General features: G+C 34.2%; 2 protein-coding genes across 2 annotated transcripts; both read right to left on the reverse strand.

Moving 5' to 3' along the window:
- Positions 1–59: 59 nt before the first annotated feature.
- On the reverse strand, positions 60–9,395 carry LOC123905398 (bifunctional riboflavin kinase/FMN phosphatase-like). Its single transcript, XM_045954999.1, has 12 exons — positions 9,141–9,395; positions 5,667–5,849; positions 5,482–5,552; positions 5,191–5,377; positions 3,121–3,251; positions 2,944–3,013; positions 2,772–2,837; positions 1,273–1,427; positions 1,081–1,176; positions 688–839; positions 526–609; positions 60–438 (listed from the first exon to the last, which is right to left on the reverse strand). Exons 3-12 carry the CDS (start codon positions 5,543–5,545, stop codon positions 313–315), a joined length of 1,131 nt encoding a protein of 376 aa, XP_045810955.1. The 5' UTR covers positions 5,546–5,552; positions 5,667–5,849; positions 9,141–9,395; the 3' UTR covers positions 60–312.
- Positions 5,915–9,127, reverse strand: LOC123905399. The gene has a single exon (XM_045955000.1). The coding sequence runs from the start codon at positions 7,310–7,312 to the stop codon at positions 6,551–6,553; it is 762 nt and encodes a 253-aa protein (XP_045810956.1). The 5' UTR covers positions 7,313–9,127; the 3' UTR covers positions 5,915–6,550.
- Positions 9,396–13,074: the final 3,679 nt, after the last annotated feature.

Below are 13,074 nucleotides of genomic sequence, written 5' to 3' on the forward strand. Positions count from 1 at the left end.
ATGAAAACTACTTCAATAGAAGGATTTGGATTCTATAACATGAAATTACCATTTTAAGATTGAAAGGACAATACAGTTTGTTCATTCAGAGGAACAAAGATTTCATATATGAAACAAGAAATTGTTAGGAGTTCAATTAAGGATTCAAACCCCTGATGGACACATCACATATTCAAAGTGAAATAGTGGCCTTTTTCATTACAATGAATGTAGTTTGGTGATTAAGAATCACAGGGAATAATACAACAGAATTGTTTTTGGCACTAGTACAAATGATGAGTATCTCCCTAAGAAGCTAAAAAAATATCAGTATCATGAGACTCTCAAATGTGAATCATTCTTGTAACTTGAATACACGGGAAGATCAAGAGCTTTTTCAGCAACTCTGCGGTCTTCATGAATCTTAGCAATCAAGCTTTCAAGGGAGGGAAAATTGAACTGCAATGCACAATGCCCAATTTTAGAGAAACTCAAAAGATGAAGAACAAGACAAGCACGACGCATAAATATTATAGGAATTTATACCTCAGGACGTATGTAACCAACTATAACCAGCCGCAGTTCTTCACCATAGAAATCCTCAGTGAATTCATGAAGCAACCATGGTTCCTATAGGGAAAAAAAATATAGATCATGACCATAGGTTTAAATTAAACAACTTTTGACAGATTAAAATAAACAACTTACTATAGTCTTTTCTTTGTTGCTGAAATATGGATTCCAACCAATGCTCATGACCATTTTAAAAATACCTCTTGTTGATAATCCAGCCCAACCAAAATAAACTCCTGAAGGATATTGTGCAAGGAGATCCGAACAGTCCTTTGTTGACAAATTGGCTAAAAAATAGTGCATCAACACCCTTAGTATAAGTATATGCTAAAACAAACTTTAAGATGGCATAATCCTCATATATTCAGGGGAAATTCCAAAATCAGGATCTCAAGCTTATTAAACAAGCAACGACTAAATAGAATTGCAATAATCTCAGGGCATCATTTTGAATACCCATCTTTTGCTCCTCTACATTTCAGCTCCATGCCATACAGCACAAGAAATAAGTGAGAACGGAAAACAAACCTGTAGGAATCCCGAGTACTTTCAACCCACGACCAAATCCCTTGATGACAGGACCACCAATATACCAAGGATCTACAGGCAAAGTTCTCTCCACCCCTGCAATAATTTATAATACTAATTCAAATGTAAATGTCATACCAATAAAGGAAATGCACAGACACAAAGCGTTATCTTAAGGTATTCAGGATTTACAATCTGCAAATGGTGGTAGACCCCACTTTTCAAGTTGCAAATCAAGTAGGGAATTTATCACCTCATCTGCTGCAGTATAGAGATGAGACTGTTTCGGGAGTGATGGTACAGCAACCACTTCCATTTCAGCAGCCTTACCTGCAGTAACACCTGGTCTGAAGTAGCCAAGTAGATATTTTTTAGGAAAAATATATGGAGCAAATAGCAGTCTAACATATTTTCAACATAGAAATCATTGTAGAGTGTAGACCATGATGGAAGGGGAAGATTCAGCCAAAATGTAACAAGGATCAAACAGATTATTTTGTCTATCAAGTTATAAGGATCCTTTTTTTCTTTCTTTTTCTGATAGGCAAATGTTAGTTGTTATGTTATTATATGCTGGAAAAATCCAATTAAATTAAGTGAGGATTTTAACCAAGTCCCATAAACCATGATGAAAGTATTAAAGAGTATATTTGTGGGATACAAGAGTATGGTTCTTCCACAGATAGTTGTAACAGGACAGGACCTAAATTAATTGAGAACCATGAAGATGTCATAAAAAAAAGTTTAAATCATAATAACAAAGAGCATTCAACCTGAGCATGCATACACTAAATAATATTATGAAAGATTTTCATTAAAAAAAAATCATGGATTCTCTCAAATTTCGATTACAAGTCTCAATGCACTCAACTCAAATCATCTGCTTTCTCTATTAATCAATCACGTGAATACTGCACCTAAATAACCACTCATTAAATACAAAAGCGGCAATTTAATATGTTTCACTTCCTCAAAAACAAGCTATCATATTTATAAGTAAAAAATGAGTAGTTCTGTCTGGCCAAGCTATCAACATAGCGATAGTCCTCCGCCACTAGATCTATTTACTAGTTGAACATCTAATTATAAACTTAAATGGGATCACTAGGCTAAAAAATTCAGACAGTCAGAATCACTGGAGGGGGGTGTAGGATGTTTAACGGTTCTCCCGTAATATTTACATTCTTTTCTTTTTATAAGAAGAGGCAAAAGAAAGAAAGGATATCTATAATTCTTTTTATAAGATCAGGTTTCAAATTTTACTTTAACGCCAAATCCTATCCCTCCATTTTTCTTGAATCTAAAGACTATAACCAATTTAGTAAAATAGCAAGTGACCTACGATGTCTCTCCTTCAGTGTCTCGCTATTTCTTTCTTAGTTCCCCCTATCACACCCAACAATCAATATTGGTTCTACTATGCCAATTCAACACAAATAAGCTATCATGTGCCATCAGATTAAACACAAATAAGCGAGCGTGATTTGGTGTCAAAGCTAGCCTTAATAATCTAGTGTCATTTGACCCTATCCTATATTACAAATTTAATTAAGCGAATATCCAAGAATTTTGAAGAAATTTCTTTTTGAAGTATAATGACAGGATTAAATTTTCAACAGAAGGTTTAGCCATCAAAGAAGACTTGAAGCCGGCACATAAACCAAACAGAATTAGAACAGAAGGAAACTCACAGAGAGTCTTCAATGACAAGACAGCTGGAAGGCTCCATCCTTAACCTCCTTGCAGCTTCAAAGAATCTGACGCCATAAATCACAGTTTTTTCAGAAGAAAAGTATCTTACTTCTATAGTAGACAAGTAACCCTCAGTAATCAAGGCTAAACAAAACATTATTTGCATCTCACATGTCAGGGGAAGGTTTTCCTGTTCGAACTTCGTCTCCCCCAATTATGACAGAGAAAGAATCTTTCCATCCTGCATGGAAAAAGAATATAAATTAAGAAACTAGCTCATACTTTCATTATCACAAACAATGACGAAAGGAGTACAATAAGCCTAAGGTTTCTGAAATAAATCAACACCATTATGAAAGGATATTTTGGCATCAATGCTTTCCCTTGGAGAGTTTGATGCCAAGGCCATTGGAACTCCATTGCTCTTCAAATGTTTAATCAATCGATTAGCACCAGGAAGTGCTTTAATATTGCACCACCTGAAATGAGAATCAAGCAAAAACTTCATAAAAAATTCCCTCATAACTTTGAAATACAAGTTGAATTGGATTGACCAACCAAGTAACTGTGTTTACAGAAGCTTTATAAAACAGTATGATTTATTTGCATCTCCAATATGAAACATATAATACATAAAGGTTTCCAATTGAACGAAGATCATATTGGACCATAAACTAATTGATTGGGGACATATTTTCCAAATGTTGGCTTCATACATGTTAATAAATTTCCCAAGGTAAAGAGAATTGGATACGGTTCACTATGAAATGAGGGAATCACTTTATATAGAGAATGTGTACTTATAGCCAGTAATTGAAAATTTAAAATAATAAAAAATTGAGATTGTAATCATATTCTTATGTATAACTGTTAGGAACCTTGACTCAACATTCAACAATGCTATTTAGAAAGAACAATTTATTACAATTGGAATGATGAATAAAAATTTTAGTCGGTGGTTTATGACAATATTGGTTTAGCAAACCCAAACACATCAACTCCCCATAGTTACATTTCTAGAAAGGAGGTTTCCTCTATTCAAATAAAACATTAAAAAAAACAAAAAAAAACCTTCTGCACAGTGCATACAGCCAAGAAATGCACCGATGAATATGCTATTCAATTAAGATCACAAGAGCTAACCAACAAAAAAATTAGAAAACAACGTAACAGAATAACATCCTACAAAAAGATAAAGATAAGATGGAGATATTAATACCAACAACCTTGAACAAACTAAACCTGCATAGCTAAGTATTGTGGGTCAGCGGTATAGCAATGGTATGAAGTTATTTAAATTTCAACAGCTGATTTATCAATCAATGACTACAATTCTGCACTTTCTCTTAAAGTAAATATCTCAACGGTGAATATAGTGTGAACCTTCCCCTAAATAATGATGCAGCAGGGCGTCTTCTTTTACATCAAATATTAACTGAAGAGGCAGTTCTCAGGAGATATTATCAGCATAATGTTTGCAAAATAAGCTCCAACGGTGCATTATTTAGCCTTGAAATTTTATAAGCAACTTGGAAGGTTGTAATGTAATACATTAATATTGTATCTATCTATTATCTATATATTAAACCAATTATCTAAGCTAGACGTGGGCAAATTCAGAATTAATTTGTTTCTCATCCGTGTTGAGCACGGGTTTTATACCACTGGATAAGAATGACACAAGCCTATGCAGCAAAAGAGGATTTAAGGCTTTAACATATATCTTCTACACAATTATGTTCTTAAATACTACTCCCTCCGTCCCATTTTATAAGAACTATTTTGACTAAATGACACTATTCATTTATCTTGCTTTGACCACATTTTTTTAATGATGTGTAAATATAAAAATTAGCATATAAAATCTTGTTTGATTTGTTTTGATGAGTATTTTCAAAATATTAAGTTTTTATAATTTTTACTAATAGAGAATTGATGATATTTGTGATCAAAATTGTGCGTTGGCATACGTGCATTAGTCAAACTAGCTCTTATATTTTGGGACGGAGGGAGTATTGTGTATGTTTGGTTCCACTTTTAGAGGGGCCAAAAGTGATTCTAGAGGTATAGAATTGATTTTGCCTCCATAATTGACTCTACTTGAACCTATAAATTGTAGTTTATGGTTCTAGCATTGATTTTTACAATCAAATTTAATGTTCAACTCACTTTTATTTGAATGTAAGCAAACATAAATCACTTTAACTTCAACTAAATTTTAGCCCGAATCAACTTTAGATAATCAATTCACTCGAAATTATTTTTTCTCACTGCAGGACCAAACATAATGTAAGCAGTTTTTATTAATTTAACCATAATCAGCCCCATAAAGCACCCGGCACCGCAGTTCAACATTTAACTAACAAGATATCTCTACTCAGACTAAGAACAATGATGCAAGGGTTAAGAGATAATTACTGCTGAGAGAATAGCGGCGAAAGCTCAGAAACAAATTCAATTGGTGAGCAAGGAAGTCCATAATCGTCAACAACAGCAGAAGCAGCTTCAAACGGAGTCTTCCCAACAATTTTAAGGGTTTCTCTTCCATCCCATTCTTTTCCATACTTTCCTAATGAAATCTTCAAAACGTTACAAACGATGCCATCTGTTATTAATTCAAACGCATACATTAATGAAACAATTAACAAAATTAAATCTCAAGCATGAATAAAACAAATTTAAAAATAGTTGCAGATAGTTGTTATTGACCTGTGTTGAGTAATGTTCCATCCAAATCCAGAATAACACATTTAATCAACTTTGTAACAGACATATCGTAACTGAAATTGATATATGAACAAAAAAGTATATGAAAAATATTTGAAACAAAAAAGTATATGAAAAATTTAGATAATTGAAAGTAAGGGGATGCACGGTGAAGAAGAGTGTTGAACCTGTGATGACAGCGAAGAAAACGATTGGGAGAAGTTGTTGTGAAAGATGAAGTAATCGCCCAATCATATGTATTGGAAATGGATTGCCTACGGTTGAGGCGCCAAAAGCACCCTGCCTTTGAAACTTTTTCAGCCTTGAGATCAATCAGGTGTTGTAAATGAAACCACGTGGCCCTCTCTTCACTGTTTTAAGAAATTAAACTCAGATGAAGTAACAAATTCAGTAAAGAAAATTCTGAGAACGAGATTTTATGTACAAGAACAAATGATAAACATGCCAGACATTCAATTCATAAATCCTGAGGTTCCAATAGGAAAAGAAAATAAATAAGTCACCTGTGGGGATAAGAGATCGCAAAACAAAGTTACAAGATCTAGCTAGTAGTAGCTACGCTCATCATGAGGTATTATTTAAGCTAGAGGACATCATAGAAGATCGTGAATGTTGATAATGCTTCTTAGTCTGTGTTTATATACCACTGAAAATCAATGAATGTATGATTTCCTCTGTTTTCAATTTGTCTTTTTACTCAATCAAAACAAAAGTGTCCATTCACATACTGTATCTCTAACTTATAAATAAATATTTCTGTCCAAACACTTAAATAAATATAATTTTTTTTTTTTAAAAAAGGCTAATTTTATTAGAGTAAAACAGTACAAGGAGTACTACAAGTTTACAAGATACAACAATAAGAGGCACCACCTGCCCAACACCAGTAAAACTACCCCAGAGCAAAAATAACACGTAATAAGGCAGAAGCAAAGCCACCAGAGCCAGACCAGCAGAAGCAAACAACGCAAAACTGAAAAAAGGCACCAAAACAAAGGCCTGCAGCTCAAATCGAACCACGCCACCACCCCGAACACCACCTCCGTCGACCTCAGCGCCTTAAGCATAACCCAGGATCCCAACACCATTCATAAAATAAACACACCGGGATTTTATGCTGTCTCAAACCCCATTTCCACGACAACAGTTTAAGCGCATTGACGACCTTCTCCAGGTCTTTCACTCCATTTGAGAAGATTACCTCGTTTCTCAATCTCCAAATCGACCACACCGTCGCGTGCCAAATCAAAGAGAATCCACTCCTAATATTCTTACTACTCGCAGCACCTAAGAAACAATCAAAAAGCAAGAAAGGATTCGGCGGAATGACGATAACCAAACCAAGCCAACGGCAGATCGCCTTCCACACTAGATCAGCAAAATCACAATAAAGGAAGAGATGGTCAGAAGTCTCCTCCCTCCCCCGACAAAAAACACACTCCATACCTCCGTTTACATGAATCCCATGATGCACTAAGTTCACTTTCGTCGGGATTCGACTCCGGAGAATTTTCCATGAAAAGGCTAACACTTTTGAAGGAGTCGGGCTCTTCACAATGTTTTTAAACACTTTCAACTGGGAATCATTGAACACCGATTCCGAATTAAACACACTGCCCAAAAGTAGATAAACGGATTTGACCAAGAACCTTCCATCATCTTCAAGGTCCCAAAACCAAGCATCAGCCGAGTCCGAAAACTCAATAGCCGGAAGAACCTCCAGGAGATCGCGAAGGAGGTCTTGCTCCCAAACAAACAACCGCCGCCGCCACCCCAACTCCCACTGCGAAGCACCCGACCCATTACCTGCCATCTCCCTCACAGTCGAACGCTGATGAGAAGAAACCGAGAAAAGACGCAGGAAACGCAGAGAACTGTTACCAAACCAGCAATCAAGCCAAAATCGAGTCGATTCGCCGTTACCTATTCTCCTGCTAATATGCTGGCCGAACCAACTACATCCATCAATAACATCAACCCCACAAATATCTCTCCACCAATTAGAGGGTCTTCTAGGTAACACACTCCCAATCCAATTCACCCTTTGGCACGCCTCAACACCATACTTTGCCACTAAAATATCTTTCCATAAAGCATTCTCGCTATACAAAAGCCTCCATTTCCATTCAATTAGAAGACTAAGGTTGACCTTACCGACATCTCGCACTCCAAGGCCACCTTGACCTCTCGGCTTACACACCTCTTTCCAACTAACCTAACTAATCTTCCTACCACCCTTAACACCTCCCCAAAGGAATTCACGTTGGATTCGCACAATCTTCTTAATAACCTAAGCCGGCATTTTCATGAAAGAAAGATAGAAGATAGGTATTGCATTTAAGACTGAATTTATAAGGACAATTCGACCTCCAAGACTTACAAACCTATTCCCCCAAGAGAGAAGCCTACTCCTAAGCTTGTCAACCAAAGGATCCCACATGGAAGCGCGCCTCGGATTAGCCCCCACCGGGAGGCCTAAATAATTAAACGGGATCGCACCTTGTTTACAATTAAGGAAGTTGCAAGCCAGTATCCATGAATTGAGGAGACACATTAACCCCTATAAGCCAACTCTTCCAAAAATTCACCTTGAGCCCCGATGCTAACTCAAAGCCTCTCAAAATAGCTTTCAACGTCCACAAGTTATCGTAAGACGCTTCTCCTATACACAAAGTGTCTCGGCATATTGAAGGTGGGAGGCAACCGAACCATCATTTCCAACATCAAACCCCTTAAAGAGGCCCTTTGTCACCGCACTACGCATCACACCCGCGAAGCCTTCCGCCACTAGAAGAAAAAGGAAAGGAGCCAACGGGTCCCCTTGCTTAAGACCCCTTGCTTATTATATTTATTTATATAATAAATAAATATAATTATATATATAATTATATAAATAGTATAATATGTATCATTGTTAACATCATCGCTATCTTACATTTTTATTGTATCATGTTATATATCGCTAAAGATTTGAACATGTTACATTACATATAGAGCTGAGTTTATAAATTAGTGAAAAAATATGTTTGTGGTCTTTTAAGTTTGACCATTTTCCTAGATTTGTCTTTAAGTGTTTCTCCGAATTGGTCCATTATGTTATACATTTTGTTTGCACGTTAGCGTTTTTAACAAGTTCAGTTAAAAATTACCTATGACGCACGGACACTCCTCGGATTAGGCGTGTCCCAGTGTCGGACACGTGTCGGTGTCCGACACCGACAATCACGATTACATTGAATTATGTCATTTTTTTCAAATTATTATTGATGTCGACGTGTATATCTGACATTTTAATATTGAGATAACTAGCATAGACATGTCAAAACCATCTCCTTCCTCTCTCCCATCACTTCTGTAAATCTAAATTTCCAAATTAAAAAACCCTAGAACCAGAAAACCTAATTTTTTTAGGGCGATGTCTTCATTCAATCAAGAGCAATGGTTCTAATTCACAAACCTAAAAAAGTGGATCGTTCAACTCTAGTGTGAGGCTGAATGCCATTGTAGAAATCCAACTCTAGTGTGTTTAATTGAACTAATTATGATAATTAAGTAATTTACTAGTATAAAACATGAAGCTAAATCGTAAAAATTAGGTCAGATTGAGTGGTAAGATGTAAAAGGGGGCAAAAGCAACTGACCTGAGGCGGCAACGGCGGCAGTGAGAATTGAACGCGGTGGTGATGATATTGCAAAAATTTATTTGGTTGAAGTTAATGATTACGTTGAAGATTTGAATATGAATCGTTGCACTTTGCACTCGTCTCAGGGTTCTTCATTCGTGGCATCAAATGTAAAGTAAAAATGCATCTCAGTCCTTATATTAGTTCATTTAGAAAGTTAGTTTATTTTTTTGGAAAAGATTCAAAGATAACTCTTTAACTCATGATGAACTTATATCAAATAAACTAACGGTTTTAAATTTTAACTTATATTACTTTGGTTGATTTCTCATTGACAAGCTGGTTTATTTTATGTGTTATTTCCGCTCTTTTGGGCAAAAATAGCTTTTGGCCGATAAGCTAGCTGACAACTGATGACTGATAGTTGATGGTTGATAGCTTCTAATTGATAAGCTAATCAAAGTGTTTGATAAAATTAGCGGTTCCACTGATTGATAAATATAAAATGACATAAAAAGATATCTTCAATTCAATAAAAAAAAAATATCAAATTTATACTACTTAAGATATTTAGAATTTAATATTTTAAGTTTTTTTTTTTACAATATTTTAAGTTTATTAATTCAATAAATATATCTCTTAAATATTATTATTAAACTAATTTTTATATGCTGATTTTTTTTAAAAATATTATTTTCATTTCAGTTGATATGATTTATGAAAAAATAACAACAAAATATAATGGTTAATTATAGTAAGGTATGTTGTTTCAAAAAAATTATAGTAATGTACGTACTTAATAATTGATAAATATATATATATATGTGTGATTTTAAAAGAAGCAACGTTAAAACATGTATTTACTTATTTTATTTTAAATTCTAATGATAACAAATTATAAAGGGTAAATGTGGATTTTAGTTAAAATAACAAGGGTAAAAGAGGAAGAAAAAATGAAAAGCTATAAGCTCATAAGCTACTTGAAATAGCTTATGAAAAAGAAGCTAAAAGTCAGTAAAATAAACTAAAAGCGCTCTTTCTGAAAAGACCGTTACCAAACAGATTTTTTAGCTTATAAGTCATAAGATAAAAGCTAAAAGCTAACTTCTTTGGTTTGCCAAACAGACCCATCATCTTGAAGACAATATTGATTTTGTTGTTATATTCTCTAGTCATTAATTATGCTTGTTTTTTTGTTGGTTTGTTAGTCTTCTCATGTGCTAATTACTCTAGCACAACTTTAGTACTGTTGTTTCACTTTGTAGCCATCTGATCTTCTGGCATTCACTAGTTGTGCTTCTGTCTCGAGTGATTGAGCGTTCTTGATGGTTAAGCTTTGTTCCTTTGTTGGCTTTATTGATGTTAGCTTCTACCATATGATGGTTAAACTTTATTGCTTCTGTTAAATGGTTAAGCTTTAAGTTATGACTTATGCTTAAATGTTATTAATGTTAGCTTCTATCATATGGTGGTTAAGCTTTATTGCTTCTATTAAGTGATTAATCTTTAAGTTATGACTTCGGCTTAAAGGTTAAGCATCTTGCCTTATGGCTCTTATTTTAGTCGATGTATTTTCGGCATCTTTCATTCTATTTTCTTTCGATTTGATGTACTCTTGTATTGCTTATTCCAAGCTAGAAGTGTAGTGAACACTTTCTACTAGCTAGTTGGTAATTAGGAGGATTAGTTAGTTGATGCCTATATAGGCTTTGATGTAATCTTTCACACTCACTTTTCTCATTTGTGATATTTATATTTCATAAATAATACTCCCTCCGTCCCAAAACTTTAGTCTTTTTGAAGTTTTGCACGGAGATTAAGAAATGATAAGTAAAGTCATTTTTACCCTTACTTTATTAAGAAAGAGAAAATATATCATTAATGCTTTAACTTTTGTAAGGGTACAAATGGTAAAGTATCATTAAATGTGCATTGGTTTCTTAAATAGACTAAAGTTTCGGAACAAAATTAAAAAGCTAAAAATACTAAAGATTTGGAACTGAGGGAGTATACTTTTGAATTTTTCTCTCTCATTCTTTCATGGATGTCATGTTTCTTAACAAATACCTTATCCAAGTGGCAGAGCTAGAAATTTTATTGAGTTTGGACAAAATTTTAGTCTAACAAATTTTTTTTAGTTTTGTCTTAAATTAACCTCTAAAAAATTCGGTTTATCTCAGTGTTGAACAAAAAATCTCAGTTTTAACATAAACTAACCCCTAGAAATCTCAAATTTGCCCTAAACTAACCCACTAAAATACCAAAAAATTTGACAAGAGCCTGAACAACTGTCTGGGCTTGCCCATGTGTAGAATCTCTTATTCCTTATCCCATTGATTTTTTTGTTTACCACAACTAATCTCCACCAAAAAAACCTATTGATTTGTCTCATTCAACCGAATTTTTTTTCTATATATACGCACCAATCAGAATTGGACGTTTGACCACGGCTTATGAGGCCCAAATTTCTTACACTTAAACATATTTAATATTGTTGGTTACCTCGTCCCATTGATTTGCAAAATTACAGCCCTCGTGCTAATTAAATCACTCAAGCAACGACGTAATTACAAAATGCTTTGAGCATTAAGGTTTACCAATTTCTCTTTCCTTAAAGAGAGATTAATGTGTAATTTGTTTTTTGTGTTAAACATCTGGTTCCTAGGTGAATGGATCATAGTAATCTAGAATTCGGCTGTGAATTACGTAAGTTCTAGCCAAAAAATTGTTCCATCTAAGAATCAAACTTTGATTCTTCTGAATGATTCATCCTTTGGTGAAAATCATTAACCACTTGATTCGTTCTTCTAGTGAAATGGTGTTGTTGGGATATTGGGCTAGCTCTTACTACACCAAGGTTGAACTAGCCCTTAAACTTAGACTTATTCTTTTCGCGTCCTCCGAGTTTTACACGCGCCCCCGAGCTTTTCAATTTTACCCTTCTTGCAATGTAAGATGCAAGTGTGTAAATATTAAAATTTAGGGAAAAATAGTTGGCATCTTAGAATGCGAACTGTTTTTTTTTTCCTTTCAGATTTTCTTTCATAAAAAATATGTTCATTTTATGTAGTAGTAAAGAGATGAAAATAGAAAGAGTTTAGAAACAAGTGGGAGAATATGATTTGATTAAAGAGGTGAGGAGAGAACAGAGATGAACTTGTGTGTGATGGTGTTCAGTGTTGCGTATGGTGTACGTTGTAACTTGTGAGAGAGAACAATTGGAAGATGAGAAGAGGTCTCTTCACTGCCTTGAAGAGAAACAAAGTGAAAGGGTAACGTGTATATATTTGTGTCTAAATGGTGTGCATATGCAAGACTTCCTCCATGTAATGAATGTGATAATGAAATTAAAAAGGAAAATGCTAAACAGTGTCTCCGGGGCACTGATTAAGCATGTTAAAATAGAAATTTTGTCTCGAAATACGTGTATTCAATGCCTCAAAAGTACAAAAAATTGTCTTTTCAATATAAATTTTATTTTTATTTCCTTTTTAGGTATGCTTAACCAGTGCCCCGGGGGCACTGTTTAGCATGACCCAATTAAAAATAGTGTACTTTGTGATTTTTGTGTCTTAAAGAGAAGTATGTGTCAGCATTCAGTAGATGAGTAGAAAAAAAGAGCAACTCTTCAGTTTTATTGGACAAATATTGGTAGTAGACAAAAAATTACTACAATAAACAATTTTTTTACACTTATAAATAATTTATTAAATAATAGTAATAAATAAATAAAATTTATGGGTGCCGTGTGACCGACTTGTGAGGATTTGAGGTGAGATTGACATGTGATGAGTACAATTTAATTTTTATTTAATAGATAGGGGTGATGGAGGAATTCTTGCTTGGACACAAATTCAAGAAATTAGGCACATATACATGAAAAAAAATTAAATAAAAAATACTAAATGATGTGATAATATTAATTTTATTTTAATTTAACTTTTATTCATTT

This window comes from Trifolium pratense, linkage group LG2 (assembly GCF_020283565.1).
Source record: "Trifolium pratense cultivar HEN17-A07 linkage group LG2, ARS_RC_1.1, whole genome shotgun sequence".
NCBI lineage: Eukaryota > Viridiplantae > Streptophyta > Magnoliopsida > Fabales > Fabaceae > Trifolium > Trifolium pratense.